The 24075-nt window shown below is 47.7% G+C and overlaps 2 protein-coding genes across 3 annotated transcripts; one reads left to right on the top strand and one right to left on the bottom strand.

Moving 5' to 3' along the window:
• The first annotated feature begins 1010 nt into the window (after nt 1-1010).
• On the top strand, nt 1011-15591 carry CD3E (CD3 epsilon subunit of T-cell receptor complex). Of its 2 annotated transcripts, none has more exons than XM_084784285.1 (9): nt 1011-1030; nt 3253-3354; nt 5703-5720; nt 7840-7854; nt 11328-11345; nt 11773-11988; nt 13041-13208; nt 13899-13945; nt 14942-15591. In XM_084784285.1, the coding sequence occupies exons 2-9, from the start codon at nt 3306-3308 to the stop codon at nt 14996-14998; spliced, it is 588 nt and encodes a 195-aa protein (XP_084640411.1). In that variant the 5' UTR covers nt 1011-1030; nt 3253-3305; the 3' UTR covers nt 14999-15591. The 2 variants fall into 2 exon arrangements, with proteins under 2 accessions (XP_084640411.1, XP_084640410.1); XM_084784284.1 differs by lacking the exon at nt 1011-1030 and adding an exon at nt 3012-3080.
• Nucleotides 15592-20113: 4522 nt separating this feature from the next.
• CD3D (CD3 delta subunit of T-cell receptor complex) lies at nt 20114-23858 on the bottom strand. Its single transcript, XM_084784289.1, has 5 exons — nt 23647-23858; nt 21419-21637; nt 20877-21008; nt 20449-20492; nt 20114-20265 (listed from the first exon to the last, which is right to left on the bottom strand). Exons 1-5 carry the CDS (start codon nt 23699-23701, stop codon nt 20200-20202), a joined length of 516 nt encoding a protein of 171 aa, XP_084640415.1. The 5' UTR covers nt 23702-23858; the 3' UTR covers nt 20114-20199.
• Nucleotides 23859-24075: the final 217 nt, after the last annotated feature.

Raw genomic sequence — 24075 nt, 5'->3', positions numbered from 1 at the left:
AGAAAGAAATACTGTCTTGGAAAGGAAGGAAGAAAGGAAGGAAAGAAAGGAGGAAGGAAGGAAAGAATCAAGATTCTGAAAGGGGTAGTGGCTAGAGAAATGGCTCAGAGGTTAAGAACACTCACTATTCTTCCAGAGGTCCTGAGTTCAATTCCCAGCAACCACATGGTGGCTCACAACCATCTTTACCGGGATCTGATGCCCCCTTCTGGCCTGCAGGTGTACGTCAGATACAGCACTCATACATAAAATAAAAAAATAAAAATAAGAAGATCCTGAAAGGGCTTCTTGAGGATGCGGTGAAGCAGGCAGATGGAGCAGTGCAGCTGTGAACTGCATGGACCTGCGTGACACCATCTAGGACCCCTCACACCCCCCAGCTGATAGGATTGGTGTCCCCTGAGAGTCACAAACAGCCAGGCCATAGGTACCATCCTCGGGAGGACCTGCTGCTTCACCCAAGTGCACACCCACTCCCAGGAGCAGCTTATATCCAACTACCTGGTAATGTGCCCTTTGCCGTAATTGAAGAAAACACTGCGCTCATCACAGGGAGAACACCGAGGCGCTATCTGAGCTGCTGCTTCTCTGAAGCTGACCTTCTCTGTCTGCCATATGGCTTCCCTTCCTCCCTCTCTTGCAGGTGTTCTGCATTCCCGTGAGCCACCTGCACACAGATCCCCACCTCAAGGTTCATTTCCCAGAGAACTCTAAGGGTGGCGGTGCACATTCTGAGATGTAAAGATAAACTCAGCGGGAGGGGGTCTGTTCACGTGGTTCTGCCCCTTGAGGAAAGGTGGGGAGGGGTAGGATGAGTGGGGGGTGGCGTTCTTGTTACATGGGCCTCCTGTGCGCTTCCTTGTTTTTACGGTGCACACGTATTACTTGCACACTTGATCTCAGCCAACAGGTCCAAGAAGCAGTGTCGTATCACTTCCGCAATCAAACCTTTTCCATCTGAAAAATCCCCAAGAATCACGTTGGTGAGATGGCTCAGTGGGAAAAGGAACTTGCCACCAAGCCTCATGAAGTAAGTTCAGTCCCCTAGGACCCAGAGAACGTTGAGGAAGAGAGGTCTGAAAGGCTGTAAGAGCCAGCAGGGGGGGAGGAGCGCTGTGAAAGGCCGGCTCTGGACGCATGTGGCATGGCCTTTGTGCTCAGGAGCTCACTGCCGCTAAGGATGCTGAACCCAGCAACAGGAGCAGGCAGCATTCCAGCAGGCAGCAGCAACGGGACTCCGTGGGTTACAGGGCCACGAAAAATGGGGGTAGAGATGTATTGGGTGTCTGAGGGGACTATAAGGGAGAAATTGGGGTGGATATGATCAAGGTGCATTGTATACATGTATGAAATTATCAGAGAATAAGTAAAAGGTAGTCTTTTTTTTTTTTTAATAGGGGGAGAGAGTGGGAGCCAGAGAGTGAGATAGCAAGGCGGGGTGGGCATCCTGACTCAAAAGTAAGGTAGAGAAGGAGTGAGAAAGAGAACTCAAGATCAACCTCTGGCTCCCACAGGCACCCACACACATGTGCATACACTCAAACTACACACACACATGAAAAGAAGCTTTAAAGAATTTGATACCGGTCGGGCGTGGTGGCGCACGCCTTTAATCCCAGCACTCTGGAGGCCGAGGCAGGTGGGTGGCTGTGACTTCGAGGCTGGCCCGGTCTACAAAGTGAATCCAGGACAGCCAAGGTTACACAGAGAGACCCTGTCTAAAAAAAAAAAAAAAAAAAAAAAAAAAAAAAAAAAAAAAAAAGAATCTGATACCATCACTTATCCAGGAGTAGGGAGAGCAAAAAGAGTGTAATAGTAGGAAAATAGAGAGAAGAGCTGTGAAACGCCGTCTTCTGGGCCTGGCACAGCCCATGTAGTCAGAGCTGTGGCTGCCAGCAATGCATCTACACGCAACTGGGCCTAACAACAGTCAATCACAGATTGGGGCGGGGCTTATGGGGCACTAAGCCTTCCCGCTGAACTACGGGCTGCTGATGGATTGTGGAAGAAAAGCAGTCATTTTCTTCAGTTCTGTGCCCACTGAGGAACTCATCAGGCTCCCGGGGATAGTTCCAAACCTACTGTCACACAGATGATCTTCATTAAACTCACTATACATACGTGTGTGTGTGTGTGTGTGTGTGTGTGTGTGTGCACGCCTATGCGCACACAGAGCCAGAGAGACACCTCAGCAGATAAAGTTGTTTGTGGTAAAAACCTAAAGACCTGAGTTGAAACCTGGGACTCACATGTTGGAAAGAATCGCTCAAGTTGCCCTCTGACTTACACACACACACGCTGTGGAATATACATTCCCATACATATACAATGAATGAATGAATGAATGAATAATATAAAATTTTTAATATAAAATAAATGTAGGAAGACTTGTTGAGAAAGAAAAATTACTAACCAAGGCATGTTATACATGAATGAAATTATTAAAGAACAAAGTCAATAAAAGCTTTTTTTCAAAGACAAAGACGATTGCTGATAACCTAGAAAGTGCTTTTTGCTAGATTGTAAATACTAATGGTAACAGCTACCCTAGTGGGTATGTGGGCACAGCCCTTAGCACAGTGTCAGGACATAGAGGGAGAACTGGGAGGTGTCAGGGTTCAGCATCTGCATAGCATGTGCAATGAAAGGCCAAGATGAGCTACATACCAAAATCCTATCTCATGACTCCGTCCTGCAGCTCAAAGCCAAGGGCACCATCAAAGACACACTGAGTGTTTCAATGTCTTCCTGCCACAGGGGGTTCAGTGGGATTTTAATGAGGGTTTTAATGGCCGCTGCCTTAAGGGTTACGCCTAAGGAAGGCGCCCTTGATGTGGAGGTGCTTTGCACGGGACACAGGTAGGTGTTTTGCACAGCACTCTCAGGGCTTGTCAGAGTCCCTTTGCTCATCCTTATGGGAAGGCTGCAAGGCCCAGATTTCCTCAGTTAACCAACGCGGAGGCTTTTTGAATATTTCCAAGTGACGTGGAGTAGGCGGGCCCAGAGGCCCCTCTACACTTCCTGTGTGGGGTTCAGACACCTGCCTCCCCTGCCTGTTTCTGGTACTTTCTTCAGAAATGGTAAGTCTCTTCTTGTAAATTGCAACACACACACACACACACACACACACACACACACACACACACACACACCACACGCACGCACGCACTTCATCCGATTATTGCAAATGGTGATCCAGAGTCTTTTATATGCAGCCAGTATGTTGAAAACGTCATCTGGTTTTCTTTTCAGAAGTAATGAGCTGGCTGTGTCCGCCATCTTAGCAGAGAAAGCACTCTGAAAAAATGCAGTGGAACGCTTTCTGGGGAGTTCTGGGCCTGGGCCTCCTAGCAGGTGAGTAGGTTGGGGAGGGCAGCGGAGAAAAAAGAATGATGTTTTTCCAGGCCATTGCAGGGCTCACAGCCTTGCCTGGTGCAGCTGGTGCCTCGCTGAGTGGAAGATTCAAGGAACTGTTGGTAATGCCGTTAGGGACAAGGGACTGGCCCAGGTGCCGGGAGACAGGCAAAGGAAACCGGTTGGGTTGATTACATCAACTGAAAGACAGGTTTGTCTGTCATTGGGAAGGAACCCGTCTGTCAGTAAGCTTAGCAGCACTGAGACCTGACACAAAGGGAATGAGCAAGAAGGGCGCCTTCCTTGGCTTGGGGGAGACGGTATAGCTAGACCCAAGCCTGTCCCAGATTAGTATGTTTGAGACAAATACTTTGTAATTTCCAGACTTTTGAAAGTGACCAAGAGATTCCAACTAATTTAGTCCTTTTCCTGAAGGAAGGTAGGTTATAAGCTGATAAATAGCTGAGATCACACCTATGAGAAAGTGTGTGTGTATGCACACCGTTTGCTAAGTGTGTGTATTGCATAAAGAAAAGGCTTTACATGGGTTAAACAATTTGATTCTTACTTCTTCCCTGGAAGAAAGTTAGTACAGCCTCTGTCTTAACAGACGAAGTTGTCACTGCAGGATTGAATGATTATTCAATGTCAAACAGCCAGCAAGTCCCGCAATTGATCTGGGAAACCAAGGTTGTTTGTCTACAAGGCCTGTGCTCAGGAGGGCTACGCGTACTTTGTGAGCCAAACGCCTCATGAGAATTTTATGTCAAAGACCTAGAAAACACTGTATTTCCACAGAGAGCTTCTCTCACAGAGCCACAGCCGTTGTAACTCCATTTCCTGCTTGGTTTTCTCAAGCTTAAACATGCACACCCCTTCACGTGGAGCCTGCCTGGTGAGTTGGCTGGCTGCTTGTGAGAGTCAGAGGTTCATGAGACAGCAGCCCACGCTGGCTGGTCTTAAACCAATCGTCCCTCTACCTTAGCCCCGAGAGTGCCGGGATTCCAAGCTTGTGCCTTCACCTCCTTCAAGAGTCCGTATTGCTAACAAGCTCTTGGGTTTATTAATCTGTGGCTGCTCCAAGGAAGACACTCTAAGTCTCAAGGGACAGAACATGACTCCTGCAAGGAACAGCAAGGCATTTTCTTAAAAGTCAATGGTACAAATTGTACCCTCTCTTAAATTAAAAAAAAAAAAAGATAAATAAACAAATGAAAATACATAAATGACAAAAGAAAAGAGGAGAGCCTAGCTTATGAGATGGTTCAGTGGGTAAAGGTGCCTGCCACCAAGGCTGACAACCTGGGTTCCATCCCCAGGTCTTACATGTGAAAGGAGAGAACCGATTCCTCCAAGGTGCCCTCTGACCTCCCACATGTGCTGTAACACACATGCACCCACATACATATACACACCATAAGCAAAGGCAAACAATTATAATAAAGGAAAGGATAAAGAGGAACGGGGAAGGCGAGGAGAATATTAAAGACCTAAGCACTGGGGCCGGGCATGGTGGTGCACGCCTTTAATCCCAGCATCCTGGAAGGCAGAGGTAGATAGATCACTGTGAATTCAAGGCTAGCCTGGTCTACAAAGTGAGTCCAGGACAGTCAAGGCTACACAGACAAACCCTATCTTGGGAAAAAAAAAACAGAAAACAACAACAACAAAAGACCTAAGCATTGTAGAAATGTGCCTTGTCTGCCCGGGGATAGGAGAACGCCTCACCCTGTGTGGAGGCTGTTCATAAACAAAACGCTCAGGCAGTGCAGGAGAAACTGGTCACAGTTACAGACCCACATCAGTATGGAGTGGGGGCACCTAGGAGAGCCCGAATGTACACCTCTAATCGATGAGTAGTTGGGGTTTCAAATATTCCCACCTCTTTCTCAAGCAGAAAGCAAATGGAAAACTTGAGCTCTCAGGCCACCAGAGACAGAACAAGAAAGAATCCTAGCACCTCTACCCACCAAGGGCTTGGTTTTTCTTCTGAAGCCAGAGAGCAGTTTTCAAAATGGTGGGTCTGCTACAAAGCTCATTTGCTCTTTCTTGAGCCAACCAGACAGGAGCCTCAAATTGCTTAGCTCCTACTTGTTAAGCACCATGCATTCATGTTCAAAGCTAGATGTTTCCTTCTTCAGCTTCCTCCTGAATTAGCTGGGAACCCTGCCTGATACCCGGCAGTCAACGTCCTTTACTGTGGTAGAGAAACAACTGTTATCTGGTGGTGGGCGGAAGTGTTTTAGATGCCAGCTATAAGCAGACAGGCAGGAACACAACTCTTTTTGTTTGGAATTTCGGGCAGTGATAGCATTAACTAATTCATATCTCTATCGTTTGTTTTCCAGTTGGCACTTATCAGGAAGGTAAGAGATGATTCTTTTCTTTGCTATGAAAGTCATGCCAATATTCTTGATTCAGCAGTCACACTAAATAACAATGCTCCTGTCTGTAACTGATAGATGATATATACAACAGCTGTCCCATACGGCCGTAATGGAACAGGAAAGCGCACATCACCTGGTATTTCACTGTATCTTTTCTGTGTGCACGTACACAGGTACTTACCATTGTGTTGAGATTGCCTGTTCAGTATAATTACATGCTGTGAAGTCTGTATGCTGGACACAGCCCTCTATACTATATAGTCTAAGTGAGCAGTGGACACAGCCCTATACACTATATAGTCTAGGTGAGCAGTGGGCACAGCCCTCTACACTATAAAGTCTAGGTGAGCAGTGGGCACAGCCCTCTACACTATATAGTCTAGGTGAGCAGTGGGCACAGCCCTCTACACTATATAGTCTAGGTGAGCAGTGGGCACAGCCCTCTACACTATATAGTCTAGGTGAGCAGTGGGCACAGCCCTCTACACTATATAGTCTAGGTGAGCAGTGGGCACAGCCCTCTACACTATATAGTCTAGGTGAGCAGTGGACACAGCCCTCTACACTATATAGTCTAGGCGAGCAGTGGACACAGCCCTCTACACTATATAGTCTAGGTGAGCAGTGGGCACAGCCCTCTACACTATATAGTCTAGGTGAGCAGTGGGCACAGCCCTCTACACTATATAGTCTAGGTGAGCAGTGGGCACAGCCCTCTACACTATATAGTCTAAGTGAGCAGTGGGCACAGCCCTCTACACTATATAGTCTAGGTGAGCAGTGGGCACAGCCCTCTACACTATATAGTCTAGGTGAGCAGTGGGCACACACACACTACACTATATAGTCTAGGTGAGCAGTGGGCTTTGCCATCTAGGTTTGGGTACATGTATGCCATGACATGCATTCAATGACCAAATCACTTAAGAATGCATTCCTCAGAACTGACTGTATCTGCAGTGCAGTTTTGTCATGGCTTCCCTTAGAGGTTCCACAGACAACTGTGAGGGAGATTTTTCTCCTTCTTCTTTGCTTCATAGATGTACCCCAGTTTAGAGAACCAAGAGACTGCAGAAAACAATGTGTCCGAACAAGTTAAAATGTTTAAAGAAGAGCTGGGAAGGCGACTCAGTTGGTGAAATGTTTGTCTGACAAGAACCCATATGAAAAGTCAGGCACAATCCAAGAACTGGGAAGGCCGAGACAGGAGGATCCCTGGGTTTATTGGCCAGTAGGTCTGGCTGATTCATCATCAAGCTCCAGACTGAGCAAGACACCTTGTCTCCAATGCAGTAGATGGAAAACTATTGTAGAAGACACCCAATGTCTACCTCTACACACACACACACACACACACACACACACACACACACACACACAGGAACACTAACATATACACAAAAAGTTGAAAGTATCGATGGTTTCCATTTTTCTGCTTTTCCTGTTTGATATGAGGTTGGTAGAGAATGTGAGATTTGCCAGAATGCGTGCATAGGGTGACCCTGGTTAAGCTTTGGGGTGGCGTTGGCTACACATTTGTAACCACATATTCTCATAGTCTGAATGTGGGTATCTACGTGTGCGCCAGCTTGAGTTTTACTTTCTCAGGTTATCCCAAACCTGGAAGCCCCTCTGTTTAGTCAGCACCTCCAAAAGAAGCATCATCATCATCACCATTGTGTTCAAAAGTAAAAACTGTGCCCGGCTCCTTCCCCTGCACTGTGTCCATGGCAGCCATTTGGTACATATCCAGCAGCTATAGAATGTAGAGTGTGAGCCGGGCGGTGGTGGCGCAAGCCTTTCATCCCAGCACTCGGGAGGCAGAGGCAGGCAGATGGCTGTGAGTTCGAGGCCAGCCTGGTCTACAAAGCGAGTCCAGGACAGCCAAGGCTACACAGAGAAACCCTGTCTCAAAAATGGAACAGACAAAAAGAATGTAGAATGTAAGACGCCAAGCAGCTTGTCATATACAGCCAAGGAAACTTCAAAACCTGTTATGCTCTTAAGATTGAGGGAAGGGTCCTGACACACGGGAGCAGGATGGGTCTTAGTCTGTAATAAGACTATTACTAACAGCTTCTAACTGCTTCCCTTTCAGATACCGAGGACTTGGGTAAGAGGATTCACTCCGTGCAGATCCCTCTCAGATGTGGAACAAGCTAATCAGAGGACAGTCACAGCAGTAACAGTGGGAACCAGAGCTAGTAGAGGGAGGCTAGGGTCATCTGTCTGAGATGTTTCTGGTTGTGTTGCTAGCTTCCGTGTCTGGTTAGAGCTTTGCAGGTATGATTCCCTGAGCATACTGTTAAGGAGAAGCACACAGCTGGGCCGGGGGGGGGGGGGGGGGGAAGGGGCGGTGTCAGACCCTCTGATTGTTTCCTTGAAGGCCAAGTGTTTCATTTGCCTGTCCTTGGTGTCTGGCCCAAGGTGGATGCTCTATAAAGCATACAAGTGAATAAATGAACAGAATATTAGCATTTTGCTAGTTCTCAAGAAGCCAACTATCCTGTAAGAGACACAGATATGTGGTGCTACAGTGCACTGCAGGCAGTGGGTAGGCGCAGAGGGGAAACAAATGAAGTAAGTATGAAAAGAACGGCAAAGTCTACAAAGCGTAGCTGAGCCAGGCCACACGTGGTTCTTGAGTTAAATGTTAAAGGTTGCACTTTAGGGACAAAGGATAGTTGAGGCAGAGGGGACAAGTCTAAGCCTGAGACTTGACTGCCATGTCTAAATCCTGATTGGGTTTCCTCTTCTGGCCTCTGCGAGCACCCATAGATAGATAGATAGATAGATAGATAGATAGATAGATAGATATAGATATAGATATAGATATAGATAGATACTACCGAGCAAACATACACATAAAGTTTCTTTTAAATAGTTTTAATAATCTATTTATTTTTATTTTATGTGCATTAGTGTTTTGCCTGCATGTATGCCTGTGTGAGGGAAGTCAGATCTTGGTGTTATAGACAGTTGCGAACTGCCACGTGGGTGCTGGGTCTTCTAGAAAAGCAGTCAGTGATCTTAACTGCTGAGCCATTGCTCCAGCTCCTCTTTTAAATCTTTTTAAAAAGAGATTAAATTAGTGTGGTGGTGCATGCCTTTAATCCTAGCACTCTGGAGGCAGAGGCTGGGGTAGATGGAACTCTGTGAGCTGGAGGCCAGCTAGGTCTACATAGCAAGTTTCAGGTCAGCCAGGCTGCACAGTGAGACTCTGACTCAGGGTGTGTCACACACACACACACACACACATACACACACACACACACACACACACACACACACACACACACATATGTACGTACATATATATCTTGGAGGCTAAGCACAGTCAGACCTGATTAGTAATTGAATAAAAGAATAAATGTTGCTAGCTATTGCCCTAAATAAGGAAGGAAAGGCTTAGAAATAAATAAATAGTCCAATCAATGAGGGATAAACAATTTTATAGGACTCTCAATTTATTCTTTTTTTTCAAACACAGATTTTTTTAAAAAAAGATTTATTTATTATTATGAATACAGTGCTCTGTCTGCATGTACACCCTCAGGCCAGAAGAGGGCATTAGATCTCATTATAGATGGTTTTGAGCTACCATGTGGTTGCTGGGAATTGAACTCAGGACCTCTGGAAAAGCAGTCAGTGTTCTTAACCTCTGAGCCATCTCGCCAGCCCAGGAAGTTCAATTTCTTAACCGCTGTGAAATGCCACAGGTGTATGTAAAAATGGATGTGCACGAACTCTTCTTGAACACATTTGTGTTTAAGCATGGACATTCTGCCCCTGTAGGAGAATGTGTAAACCAACACTCTAACATTGAATGTGGACCGATAAAATTGTAAACCGTTTTCTTTCCCCCATGCTTTCAAACAAACCTCCTAAACACAACATGATGTGTGCTTACTTTTTAACTTTATCTTATTTCTGGTTTCTGAATCACATAGACTTTCCAGGAAACATCAGTGGTGAAAGGGGTCAAAGTAATCTTCTATAGTCATTGTATCCAACACCCAGCTGGTGGCTGGTTGGGAGCATCAGCGTGTGTAAAGCCCCAGCCAGGTGGCTGTTGAGCAGCTGGGTTGGAGCTCAGCTGTTTTCCATGGTAGCAGGATCCCAGGAAGGAAGGGAGGGAAGAAAGCAGCATTTTCGTGGGCATCTGCTATGCGTGCCCACTTTCACCTTCAGGACTCCTCTGATCCTCTCAAGTACCTCTGAGGGGGTCATTTTATCTCTTGAGGCCGGGAGCCATGGTGCACACCTGTAATCCCAGCACTTGAGAGGCTGGGGCAGGAAGGTTGACTGTGAGGCCAGAGCAGGCGACTTAGCAAGACTCTGTCTTAAATAATAAAGACTTTTAGAAAGAAAAAAAACAAACCAAGGCGTGAGGAGGTTCAGGACTTGTTCCTGCTCACACAGCCTAGTCTCTGGCTCTTTCCCCTGGAACACGCTGCATCTGAGCCACCCACCACCATTTTCTCTCTTCCAGCTCAGATCCTGTCATATCAGGGCTCTGGCACATTCCAATAGTGACCAGGATCCAGCCCTAAGTCTCCCAGGCAGCCCACCAGCCCACCTCAACAACAACGCCCGTTACAGGGAGTGTGGGTTTTATGAGCGACTTCTATTGCCTACCCCTGTGGCTCCTCCCTCCAATCAAATAGTGGAGAGTTCACTATAGTCAGAGATAGCACAACTTCAAGCCATTCTTAAAGGAAGTGCCATTCTCTTAAACTGTGCACCTAAAAAGTATCTCAGGTCACTCAGAGGCAGTATAGAGGAGTGTATTTTGTTTGGTTTTCGAGGCAGGGTTTCTCTGTATAATAGCCCTGGCTGTCCTGGAACTCTCTTTGTAGACCAGGCTAGCCTTGAACTCACAGAGATCCTCCTGCCACTGCCTCCTGAGTGCTGAAATTAAAGGCGTGCGCCACCACGCCCGGCAGAGTGGCGTATTTGGAATAAGTCATTACAAGCAGCTTCATTAGCTTTAAGGGGGAAAAAATCAGAGGCTAAGGATGCGGCTCAGTCGGCGGAGTGCCTGCCTGACGTACGTGAAGCCCTGGGTTTGATTGCCATCAGCACACTAACTGGGTATGGTGGTGTGCACCCAGAATCCTAGAGCTCAGGATTTAGAGGCAGGAGGATCAGAAGTTGAAGGATCACCCTCAGCTTCATAAGAAATTTGAGACCAGCCTTGACTACATGAGACCTTGTCTCGAAACAAGAAGAAATTATGAGAAATACACAGGCCTCGGTGATTCAAATGCACGGAGGTCACGTGACAGCTATCTGGAAGATGCTTCTGGCTGAGTCGGGAGTACCACCCTAGAGCTTTCTGTCTTATGTAACACTTTAGTTTCTGTAGTTCTGGCTTCTGAGCACATGCCCCTGTGTTTTTAAATTTGAAATCTCGGAATTCTCTGTAAGCTTATCTTGGGGGCTGAGCCCAGACCTCGCCTCTGAGCCTTACAGTTCTTGGGGTGTTGGTATCTACTCCCTCTGGAAAATGTTTCCCTCAAATTGAAGTTTAAACCAAGATTATTTCCTTACTGTTCTTTCCCTTTTTTTTTTTTCCATTTACAGATAACGAGGCACAGAAACGTGAGTTTACAATGTTTTCTTTACACCCTGTCAGAAGACATAGACTAATGGGTGGAGGGGAGGAAGCGGATTGAGAGCGAGCAGCCCCTCAAGAACTCAGAGCCTCCTGTTGTGTTCCCAACATCTATCTTAGAAAGATTTATATAAGAGTGTCTGTGGGCTTTTCTTTACTTCCACCCTCCCCTTCCCGTCGCCCTATGCTCTACTCTAAAGCCACCTTCCTGAGGGCTCTCTGCCCCTCCTCCTATACACACGGCCCCTCTCCTAATCTCTCTAGTCAGTACACCTCCCTCTGCCAAGCAAACCTCAATGCCCAGTGATAAGTAATTTCCTGGATCGTGTTCCTCCTTGCAGCACTCACGTGTCATCGGTAAAAATTTCCTGGATTTCCCCCTCCAACTTCCTTTCCTTTTCTCCTTTTCCTCAGAATACGAAGTGTCCATCTCAGGGACCACGGTAGAGCTGACGTGCCCTCTAGAGACTGATGACAACATAAAATGGGAAAAAAATGACAGAGTACTGGCTGAGGAGAATGACAGGCACCTGCTGATAAAGGACTTTTCTGAAGTGGAGGACAATGGCTACTACGTCTGCTACTCAGACACCGGCCAGAAGAACAAATTCCTCTACCTCAAAGCCAGAGGTAATTCGGGCTCCTCCCTAAGCAGCCTTGTCAAAAATCCCCCAAGCCAAGCCACAGTGCCTATCTTCTCAAAAGCTCCTCCCGCACGCCACCTCAGCCCCGCTGGGGCCACACAGTATCAGTATTTTCTGAAAAATAAATTAAACAGTGGCCTGGAGTTGTCTGGGTAACTTCTGTTGGTACCAGGTATAAAACAGCAACTTTCCCCACCCCCACCCCTCAGGCTTTGGTCACTTGCCTTGTGACATACCTGGGATCAAGGTTTACCAGCATGAGTTTATGTGATCACTTATTCAGAGACACGCTTCATTGGAAGGACTTGCAGAAAGACTCAACACCACTACCTAAAACCTAGGCATCACAATAGGCAATAACAGCTGCATTTATCAAGTACTGTATTTGTCTTTGCGGTTTTGTTTTTGTTTTTATTTTGGGGTTTTTTTTGGGGGGGATTGGTTCTGGTTTTGAGTATTTGTTGCTTTTTTTTTTGCCGGGGGGCAGCGGGGACTTCCAGTTGTCCCGGGACTCACTCTGTAGACCAGGCTGGCCTCAGACTCTCAGAGATCTGCCTGCCTCTGCCTCTGGAGTGCTGGGATAAAAGATGTATACCACCACCACCACCAAGCTAAGTACTACATTTGTAACTGCACACACCTCAGCTATGCAAGGGCCTGGGGGCACACTAGGCAAGCCCTATACCACTGAACTCCACTCACAAGGCCCACACCATGGGATCCTTTCCTGCCATCTCCTCATCAGCCGCATAGATTAAGCACGTTTTTAATTCCCTTGAGGAGAAAACGTAGGCTATGTGGACCGAAAATCCCCACAAGTAGTGAGTGATGGAGCTGAGCCTCCAGCGCCTCTACTCACAATCACCCACGTTGCTTTTTATTGTCATCCTGGACGCCATCGTAGGGCAGGGCTCTGGTGCTGGCCGCCATGTAGGTGTCAAAGGAAGGTTGGTCTGCATTTCTTTCTTCCTCTTCTCCCACGGCCTGGTGTTTTCCTTGGGTCATCCCTCTCCTCCCCTCACCCCATGTGCCCTGCAGTGTGTGATAACTGTGTGGAGGTGGACCTGACAACAGTGGCCATCATCATCATCGCTGACGTCTGCATCACCCTGGGCTTGCTGATGGTAGTTTATTACTGGAGCAAGAACAGGAAGGCCAAGGCCAAGCCTGTGACTCGAGGAGCCGCTGCTGGTGGCAGGCCCAAAGGTAAAAACCGTAGAGCCTGGGTCAGGGGATATCTAGCCTGGGCCAGGATGGGCAGCAAGTCTACAGTGGGTTCTCTACAGCTTCTCTAGCATGTTCTTTGTAATGCCAAGAGCCCTACAGAGGGCCTCTCACTCAAGACCGTCCCTCTCCTTCTATCCTAAACAACCCCGAGGACCGGGGCTGGAGAGATGGCTCAGAGGTTAAGAGCACTGACTGCTCTTCCAGAGGTCCTGAGTTCAATTCCCAGCAACCACATGGTGGCTCATAACCATCTATAATGTGACCTGATGCATACTATATACATAATAAATAAATTAAAAAACAAAAAACAAAAAACAAAAAAAACAACCCCGAGGACCAACACTGACCAACCAATGCAGTGGGGCTTCATCAAGTGCCTGCAGCACTCTGCAATAGGCAGAGTCTATCCCCAAGCTCTGGGCAGAGAGATCTCAGGGTCCTAGCTCCTTCCTCTTCCTCTCCATCCGGAGCAGTGATGATAACAGTGTGGGAGGCTATGGGAATGGGGTGAAGGAAAGAAAAGGAAGGGTAGCTGGGTGGGGAAAGGAGATTAGAAGAAAGAACAGAAGATTGACCTCCTCTAGGTTGCGTCTCCTAGCCGCCATCTTCACTTCAGGACGCGTTTATCATGAAAACAATACTCCCCCCCCCCCTTCCTGTCCTCTGCAGGGCAAAACAAGGAGCGGCCGCCACCTGTTCCCAACCCAGACTATGAGGTAACAGGATATGGTGGTCGGGAAGTTGGAGGGGGGCTCCTTCGAGATAGACCAGCTGGGCCAATCCATCTGATCTGCCAGACACTTTAAGCCGCTCACGCAGGGCTCCCAGGACAGGCTCCCCATGTGCGTGGCTTCTCTGCCTTCTTCGTGTTCTGACAGGACCATCTCAAAGGCTGTTTGGCTTCCACAACCGTGTAGAGGCAGGGGACTGGAGGAAGAGAGACATGCCTCTTTCTCTTCCCAGATATGCAAACGTTAACCAGATAGATAAGGCAAAGAGTGGCTTTTCACCACTGTGCCCCAGTACAGAGAGCCAGTCGTTACAGCAGGGCAGTGTGTGATTAATAATTTAATAAATTAACAGTTTCCCTCCATCACGCACCCTCACAGAAGCACGTGCACATGCGTGCCGTCAGGCATCACAGCCCCTCTCCCTCCAGGCTGTCGTTTGACTTGGCAATTGGAGACTTAATGCCCGGCACCAGGACTTCCCTCACTGTGACTGTGTACCAGCAATTATTAAAGGTTGTCTCTATCACGCTGGATAAATTGAATGGATAAAAAGAGAGCACCAAGGGTACTTCCTGACCGCTCAGTAACTCCAGTGAACCTTGACAAAAGTCCTAGAGGGGAGTCTTTGCAGTCTCCCTCAAGACCTTCCCTCTCCTTCTACCCTAAACAACCCCGAGGACCAACACTGACCAACCAATGCAGTGGGGCTTCCTCAAGTGCCTGCAGCACTCTGCAATAGGCAGAGTCTATCCCCAAGCTCTGGGCAGAGAGATCTCAGGGTCTTAGCTCCTTCCTCTTCCTCTCCTTCCCTGCCCCCTCCCACGCCCCCCCACCCCCCCCCCCACACACACACCCGGTCAGGCTTCCTGAGAAGGATGGCTGGCTCAAGTCCATGCCAAGGGGCTCCAAGACCCCAGCGCCTTTCTGCCTTCATATCTCCTTCCTCCCACCCTCCTAACCACCTTTCGGTTTCACCCTCAGCCCATCCGCAAAGGCCAACGGGACCTGTATTCTGGCCTGAATCAGAGAGCAGTCTGACGAACAGGAGGGACGCTGATCTCCGTGGACCCAGATCCAGCTCGCTGAGCACCCTGCTATTCCTTGTTCTCTGGACAAATTGCGGACTCCACAGCCTTGCTTTTCAGCCTCCTGGTGAACGCACAGCCTGGAACCCTTCCTCTGGCTTCTTCTCCCACCTCCTCTGCTAGTAGCCAGTACTAGGACATTGATGACTCAGCATCCTTTGAAACATGCCTGCTGATCAGATCTTTGGCCAGCCGTCTTGTTGGGATACTTTTTTCAGCTCATTCCTTGCCAATTCCTCCCTTCTACAGAGATGTTGTCACTGCCTTCAGTCCCCTCCTTTCCCTGCAAATAAATTGGCCCTGATCCCCAGCCCTTTCCTGTAGCTTTATGGTTTTCTAACTGTGTTTTGCACTTTTCTCTGGGGATGGACTCCGTGGTCATTGGCGGAGGTCCTTCCCGATTCGTAGACCCTGGCCCAGCCTCTGCCCTGTGCCCCTCTCCAGGTTTCACCTTAGGTCCTTGAACAGTCATCTGCAGCTTCATGAACTGACCAGGCTCCTCTCTGCTAATGCAAAAGCAATAAAATGTATTGTCTCGAGAAAAAATGCTGTCCCTTTTTTCCTGGAAGGTCCTCAGAAGCAGCCTGAATCCTAAGGCAATTCAGATTCCCCCCAGGAACTCAATGCAGTGCTTGCCTGTTAGAGGAGGTGGGCAATAACAGCCCCCCCACACGCACCAAATCATCGAAGGCACAGACAGTGATGGATGGGTCCCTGGTGTGGAGTGGTCGATCCATAAAATGAATGAGACAGGCAAGGGACCTAAAAGGCAGGTGGAAATACAAGAAAAGAGAGTGCAAAGGGAGTTGGGGCTGAGATGCTGCTTTCTACCAGCTGCCAGGAAACGCTGCTGAGCAGAACCCAGAGACATGAAGAAAAGCCTCACTGCGCAGGTCCCTCCTGCCCTGGAGGCAGCTGCCTGAAGCACCGGTGGTTACGCCACAGGATGTGGGCTGTGCTGGGAGTGAGGATGAGGAGGTTGTGGTGGCAGCCAGGGACCAGACACTGGAGGCCAGTGATGAGAAGGTTTGGTTCTTGGTCTCCCACACCTTGCTTGCAAGAGAGAGGAATCCAGAGCCCAAGCGAGCTTTCCTAGGCTGGCTCAAACCAGCAGGCTCTCTCCTCTGCCTTTGTTCCCTCAGAAGCATCCCTGCTGACTTCAGGGCCGTTTCTTAGGTGACTTCTGGCATCTGTGACTAGCAGCCCTCCACACACTGTCCACACTCAGCGTTGGACTTGTGACTACAGCTCCTATTTGTTGGTCTCCACTAAAGTGTCACTTTTTTCTCTCCAGGCATTAAGGCTTATGTTAAAATGAGTCTGGGTGATTTTGCTCATCAGCAACTACTAATAAGCAGGCTGGCCCAAGGGTGGCAGACTTGACCTCATCCAGTCAAGGATATGCATAGTTCAGTATGACAAAAGCATTAACATTTGGTGTTTACTGAGCATTTACTACACTCTAGAAGTTGTCATTAGCCCTATAGGTATCACCTCATTTCATCCTTATAGAGACTCCACAGATAGATGTTGTCATCGCCCTTCTATAGTGGACTCGGATAGGTTAAGTCATTTGCCCTTGTCATAGTGAAATGCAGGGCTAGAATTAGCAGCCAGGGCTGCTGCCTGACTCCAAGGTGGGTTTTTATTGTTGTTGTTGTTGTTTTGTTTTGTTTTGTTTTGTTGGTTTTTCTAGACAGGGTTTCTCTGTGTAGCCTTCGCTGTCCTGGATTCACTTTGTAGACCAGGCTGGCCTATGAACTCACATCCATCCCCCTGCCTCTGCCGCCCAAGTGCTGGGATTAAAGGTGTACACTGCTGTGCCCTGCTTCTAACCCCCGCACTCTGACAACTCCCCACTACGCCTGTGACCTCCCGCTGTATGGAAAGATGGAAGAGTTGGAATTGGAGCTGAAATCCAGAGTCCACTTTCTACCTGGGATGGAGGAGGCAAAGTAGAACAGGATGAAGGCAGAGGCTGTGTCAAGGAGGACAGGAAGGTGTCAGTGCAAACACAGCCCTGATCCAAAGCGAATAACAGACAGTTTATTTATTCTGGAGCCGGCAAGATGACTCAGCGGGTGAAGGGGCTTGCCACCAAGCCTGAAGACCTGAGTTGGAGCCCCAGAACCTAAATGGGAGGAGAAAACCAATGAGTTTGATCCCAGGACCTAGATGGTAGGAGAAAACCAATTTACATAAATGGTCTTCTGACTGCTAATCCCACCAGGTGAGAAGAAGACCGCTCGCTACCACAATTTTTGAGCCTCGAATAACATGATATAATAAAGAGAATATTTCAGCGCCTCTTACATTTTTTTTCTACTCAAGGCATCTTTTTTGCTTAAGAAATGTTTACACAACTCTGGGTAAATAGATATACAAAATAGGTATATAGATCAAATATTTCCTGACAATAAATCATAAACCTTTTATTTTAAAACAATTCTTGGAATCAGCAGGGTGGCTCAACTTGTAAAGGAGTACACTGCCAATTCTGCAGATAGATTCCTCAGAACCCACGTGGTAGAAGAATCAGCTCTTAAAGTTGTCCTCTAACCTCTGCATGTGTGGGTGTGACATGTGCAAATGTTTTTTTTTTTTTGTTTGGTTGTTTGGTTGTTTGGTTGGTTTTTGGTTTTGGTTTTGGTATTTGGTTTGTTTGGGGTTTTTTGTTTTGTTTTGTTTTGCTTTGCTTTTTTGGTTTTTCAAGACAAGGTTTCTCTGTGTAGCCTTGGCTGTAAGGACTCACTTTGTAGACCAGACTGGCCTCCATCTCCTGCCTCTGGCAAATGTTTTTTAATTACAAAAATTAAAACAATTCGTGTGTGTGTGTGTGCGTACACACACACATTAGAGGTGAAGGATGAGGGGCTGGAGAGCTAGATCAGTGATTAAGAACACTTATTGCTCTTGAGGAAGAACTGAATTTGCTTCCCAGCATCCTCCTGAAGCAAATCACAACCACCTATACGTCCAGCTCTGGGAGATCTGACCTCTGCAGGCGCACACACACAGACACAAACACGTAATTAAAAAGAAAAATAAGTCTTTAGTTTAAGATGAAAGATGAATATGCTTGTTTATTTCTGAAAAAAATAACTAAATCTTGAGCCAGGTGGGAGGGAGCATTCCTTTAATCTCAGCAGAGGTTAAAGATTGAGAGGCAGGCAGATCTCTATGAGTTCAAGGCCAGCCTGAGCTACAGAGCAAGTTCCAAAACAGCCAGATTACATAGCGAGACCTGTCTCAGAAAAACAAAACAAAAACTGATCTTGGTTGAATATTTTATATTAAATGATATGTAGCATTGTTAGCATATAAGCAACTTCACAGACTGCCTCCAGGCTGCCTGGCAACCTATGATGTCATCAACTGCCACAGCCAGGTGTGTGCCAGAGTATAAAAGGGCAGGCCTCCCACCATGTCACTCATTACTGCACCTCTCTCTTGCACTTTCTCTAAGGGCACCCCTCTTCTCTTTCTCTCACGCCTGTCTCTCTACCCTCATGGCAAACTCAGGTTTAAACTCTTCTCCCCTTCCTTTCTCCCCCAAACAAATTTCCCCATATTCATATAGGTTGTGTGCCATCTCATTTTTTATAACAAACATCATCAATGTTTTTGAGAGTTAAGATTTTTATTTTTTTCTTTAATATTTTTATATTTTTAGGGCTGGGAATGTAACTCCATTGATAGACTGCTTGCCTAGCGTGTATGAGGTCCGGTGTTTGATCCACAGCATTGCAAAACCAGTGGTATGTGCCTGTAACTCTAACACTGTAAAAGTGAAAGCTGCAGGTCACGCAGAGCTACATAATATGTTGTGGCTACCCTGGGCTACATGAAACTCAACCTCCAATTTTTAAATTGTATTATTGCCAATGCTGAGAATACTGCTTTGCATAAATATGTTAACACAAAATAGCAAAGTATGCTTAGGGTCATTTCAAAATTTGTTGGAAATTCTGTCCTGATCTGAAGCCAAATTTCACTTAACTTTTGTTCTTGAAACTCAACCAGGAACTCAAGGCAACTTGAAAATCAAGCATTCTAACACAGTTACCTAGATGTGCTGATTTGATGCCTGCATCTGAGGGATGATGGGAAAAGATTGGAAGCCTTTGTTTTCATATGAAACCACCCTGTTTCTACAACAGCAGGAGGCTGTGTGTGTACAGGAGTCTCAAGCCTGAGCCAAGGCGGTTCTGCCGATGTTCGCTGGTGCTGAGTGGCCTGACAGCAGACAGGTGCCTAGAGCAAATGCTGTGTCTTCAGGACCAAAGCTGAATGGATTTGCACGGTGAGAGACAGGCCAGCACTGCCAGAAACACCTTGAGTTCATTATGCTCTTTATTTCAAATTCATCTGGAGAGGGGGTGGAAGGGGGGTGTCTGGCAAGATAGTTCAGTGGGTAAAGGTGACTTGCAGGCTTGATGACCTCAGTTCAATCCCCAGAACACACACGGTGAAAAGAGTTTCTCTGTGTAACAGCCCTGGCTGCCCTGGACTCGCTTTGTAGACCGGGCTGGCCTCAAACTCAGAGATCTGCCTGTCTCTGCCTCCCAAGTGCTGGGATTAAAGGCATGTGCCACCACACCGGGCTAAAAAGAGAATTCTTAGCAGTTCTCTCTCTCCCTTTTCCCCTCCTGCTCCCACCCCCCCCCCACTCCACCCCACCCCCACCAACCCACCACACACAGGGTGTCCCAACACACTTTGGTGCTTTACCACCCCCGTTTGTGATGTCACGGAAACTTCTTTGTGGCTCAGCTTCTGAACAGGGCAGCAGCCTGTCCTCAGCTGTGGTAAGGCTGCAAAACTCTGAAAAAGCTGTTATGCTACGGGCTGGAACCAACATACAGCTGAAGGAGAGTCTCTGACCTTCCCCACAGGAAGCCCACAGGGCTAGAAACACCAGGCCAGGATGGACAGAAAGCTGTCCACCGTACTGCTCGTGTGGGACTGAGAAAAGGAAATGCTGAAGGGAGACCACAGATGAGCAAAGTCCCAGCCAAGATAGGACAACTTCCAACCCACGCCTTGAAAAACACAGTCGCATACTGACTGAAGGAAAAAACACATCTTTATTAGCCGGGCACAGAGGGATCCGGCACAATTGATAAGGTACTCTGAGAAGCCCCAGTCTTGAAATCATTTGTTCCGGGACCAGTTCCCTCCAAGACGGCTGTACTGAGCATCATCACGATCTCGAAGAGGCTGAGATTTAAAAAAAAAAAAAAGCACAACATCAAGTCACATCTGAGCCCTCTCAGCACCCGTACCTGATTTCTCCAGGCATCCAGGGATGACAGGACTTGCCACACATCTCACAAGCCCTACTGTCAGGTCTCTTAGACCTCACTCCTGTCTCCCATTCTTGTCTCCTCCCTTGGGACTTACCTGATACAGCTGCTCACTCTTCAACAGGGCTTGAAAGTCAGCAGCTAGAAGCAAGGAAAGAGCATCACTAAACGCTGGGAAAGGTTAGATGATGACACATACGAATACTGCTTTGAAGCCAGTCACACTCTCCCTCATCCTCAGAAGTCTGCATGAGCATCACGGACATACACGTTCTTTCAGCACCCTATGGAACAAGTCCCTAAGACATTGCCAGAGAAGAGAAACTCCCGGATGAAGCCAGCCTTACCGCCATCTCCGTCCCTCAGCCAGTTCATGAGCTCAATTTTACACACACACACACACACACACACAGAGAGAGAGAGAGAGAGAGAGAGAAACATTCACACAGAGACACACACAGAAAGACAGATAGGCACACACACACACAGACTGCACACTCACACGTACACACCCCCTCAACTAACCCCCAGAGAGCCTTCCAGTCTCGTGTCCTGCAAAGCAGTAGACTCCCAAAGCCAGGAGCAAAGTGGCAATAAGGTCAGTGATGATGACGCCAGCCACAGTGGCTGAATCCAGCTCCACACAGTTCTGGCACACTGTTGGGAAGAAAAGAAAGAGAAATTTTCAAGGTCAGGGAGCCATTTATGATCCCAGAGAGACCCTAGGCTCTCCATTCCAAGACACACTTCAGTGAGAGGGTGATGACCTGCCAACTTCCACCTCCACCCTTATCCCAAGGAACTGCTGGAGAGAAACATGGCATAACTTCAGCTTTGTGAGACTGAGGAGTGGACCCAGCTCCTCTCCAAGCCAGCAGTACCAAGCCAGCCCCTACTGCTCTGTCTCCCATTCTGAAGCACTCCCTGACAAATCTGGTTCGTACCACCATGAGTACCCTTGGTTTGTTTAGAGAATAAATTGGTTCACCATAGTTGGCTTTTAGCCAGAATAGTCTCACATTCTGAGGGCCCGTGACTTCATCCCATTGGGTCCAGGAGGCACATACTTCGGTAATATACTTGTACAGTAGACACCTCCTTTGCCAGCTTATCTGTCCCATTACACAAATACACCCCTCGCGGGTCCAGGATGCCTTTTCCCAATTTCAGTGTTTTATTTTTTGCCATCCATTCCTCCACCGTTCCCTTTAGATGCACGATGCTGGTATTGCAATTCACAAATACTTGGTCCTCATCTTCGGTCACTAGTATCTTGAAAGGGCTTCCTAAGAGGGAAAACACCATTTTCAGAGGCAGCTCCCTGGTATGTGGCCCACCCATCACTCTGCAGAAGAGTGTACTTATGGACCACTTGTGTAGTAAAGGGATATGATTCCTAGTGAAGGAAGCAAAATCGACCAGAGGGAATCCCCAGGAACTACAGGACCATGGAGGACATGAGGCTGAGTCCAAGCAGAAAACCGATTGTCCAAATTAACTGTCAGTTCAACTTGCCCTAGAGTGGCCCGAGAAGGGAGTCTCTAACTAAAGGGTCTCCTTCTTCAGATTGGCCCTGTGGCCATGACTACAAGGGATTGTCTTGATTATCTTAACTGATGCAGGAGAGCCCAGACCACTGTGGATGGCAGATGGGCCTGGGTTGTTTAAGAAAGCTAGCTTCAGCCAGGCGTGGTGGCAGACATCTTTAATCCCAGCACTCGGGAGGCAGAGGTAGGCGATCTCTGTGAGTTCGAAACCAGCCTGGTCTACAGAAAGAGCTTCAGGGCAGCCAGGGCTACACAGAGAAACCCTGTCTCAAAAAACAAACAAACAAACAAAAAAGACAAGAAAGCTGTAGCTATATGAGCTTAAGCGAGCAAAAGAGCCAGAAAGAGCATTCCTCCATGGTTTCTACTTTGCACTCTTGCTTGAGTTTCTGCCCTGATGTCCCTTAGTGACAGACTGACCTGGAAGTACAAGCAGTTGCTTTCGATTCAAGTATTTTATTACAACAACAGAATTCAAACTAGGACACAGATCCTGAGGGACCTGGGAGCAAGAGAAAAAAAAGCCATGAAGCTGAGCTGATCCAAGAACCTTCCTGAAAGTGAGTTCAGACCACCGGTTAGGCTGCCGGGGTCCCCAGAGCCTAAAGAGGTTCTTAGCCTGGCGATTGCCCCCGATTGCACCTTTTATACAAAGGCTTCTGGCTCCTCTTCCTAGCCAGCAACTCTCTCACTTCAGCTCCTCATCCTCTTCCTTCTCTGTTGCCTCTGCCCTAGTATCTGCCAGGGTAAGGAGAGGCTCGCTAGGACACAGACACACACACACACACACACACACACACACACACACACACACACACACCAACTCTGTCCCTGAGGCTCCACATAGGTCAAGTCTTATAGGGGCTGCAGGAGCAGAAATGAGCACAGTGGTCCTTCCCAGACAGCTGCCATGTCTACCTCCAGCCTCGGCAAAGATGGCGTCTGTGTGTCACTGACCTTCACGCTTAGTCACCAATTTGAACACAAGAATATCCTCCAGATAAACTCCAAAATGGCTGCCCCTGCCTCTGAAGCAGGAGTATATATGAGCAGGCTAGCGAAGACAGGTGCACACAGCTCTCCTCCTACAGCCCTGTCTTCCTTGGAGATTTCCACTAGAAATCTCCAGTGGCAAGGACAGTTCTCGGCGTGTGACCATTTGACCTGGTTTTCCTGAGACTGCTGAGTTCCTGAGATGTGAGCTTTCCGGGGTTATTTTGGAGTTCGTTTGGTTTGGTTGGGTTTTGTTTTGTTTTGTTTTTGTTTTTGCACTCCTAGAGATCTACCCTGCATTATGTACCCAGGCCACTTTTCTGTTTTAACAGTGAACAAACTGGGAGGAGTTGGCACTTACTGACTTTAATATAACATGCCCTCCATCTGTCCGTCCCACTCAGCTCCTAAATTCTGATCTGTGGCTCCCAGTAATCACATGACTAAGAATCCTACTCCAAGAGGCCATGTGTCTTAGAAGGTGCAATGGGCATAATTTCTTCCATTACTAGTCTTAGACCTAGCATACGTGAAATGGAACTGTTTCCTAGGATGTCTGGTCCAAGACCATGGGAGGCACCATCAAGACCAATGTGAGCCTTGACTGGACTAGGTCAAAGCCAAATGCATGCTTCCTATACCCCAGCCCTGCCCCCTTTATTCTCTCATTGAGATGCACTTTCCAGTGTTCATCTTCCAGTGACAATGTCCTTCTCGGGCCCCTTCCTCCACACAACGGAAGATGCCTCACTTACCTTGAGGGAGAAAAGCAGCCAGTATCAGACCAGTCAGAATCCCGCTCCGTTCCATCTTCCAGAAGAATTCATCCAACAAATACAGGCAAGCCACAGAATGATCAGCCAGGGTGAGCACTCGCCTCCACTAACAGACTCATGGGTATTCAGAGAAAGGAAGAGTGGGGGAGGAACCAGAAGACATCTGCCTCTCTGCCTTCTGCCTTTGATGGTGGAAGGTTGTCAAGGCAAGAGTAGGCTAGGGGCGGAGAAAGACGGAAACAGGTGCAAATTGCTCTTTCTGGAGTGGGGGGTTTGGGATGAGGCAGAGGCAGAGCAGAGAATGTGAGGGAAGTTCATTCTGACTTCTAGGAGGTATATGGAGATTTAGAACAGCCTTCCCTGGACCACTGATAACAAAGGAAGAAAAATGTGGGCTTTCTATCAACA

Source organism: Acomys minous, assembly GCF_964271855.1.
Source record: "Acomys minous genome assembly, chromosome: 5".
NCBI lineage: Eukaryota > Metazoa > Chordata > Mammalia > Rodentia > Muridae > Acomys > Acomys minous.
Note: the sequence above shows the minus strand (reverse complement) of the source record. Positions and strands in the feature narration are given on the sequence as shown.

Coding starts and splice junctions, on each gene's coding strand:
- CD3E (XM_084784285.1), top strand. CDS start 3,306: ATGCAGTGGAACGCTTTCTGGGGAGTTCTGGGCCTGGGCCTCCTAGCA. Junction 11,989..13,040: donor CCTCTACCTCAAAGCCAGAG/GTAATTCGGGCT, acceptor TGTGCCCTGCAG/TGTGTGATAACTGTGTGGAG. Junction 13,209..13,898: donor TGCTGGTGGCAGGCCCAAAG/GTAAAAACCGTA, acceptor TGTCCTCTGCAG/GGCAAAACAAGGAGCGGCCG.
- CD3D (XM_084784289.1), bottom strand. CDS start 23,701: ATGGAACGGAGCGGGATTCTGACTGGTCTGATACTGGCTGCTTTTCTC. Junction 21,009..21,418: donor TGTACAAGTATATTACCGAA/GTATGTGCCTCC, acceptor TCTTCCCAACAG/TGTGCCAGAACTGTGTGGAG. Junction 20,266..20,448: donor AGAGTGAGCAGCTGTATCAG/GTAAGTCCCAAG, acceptor TTTAAATCTCAG/CCTCTTCGAGATCGTGATGA.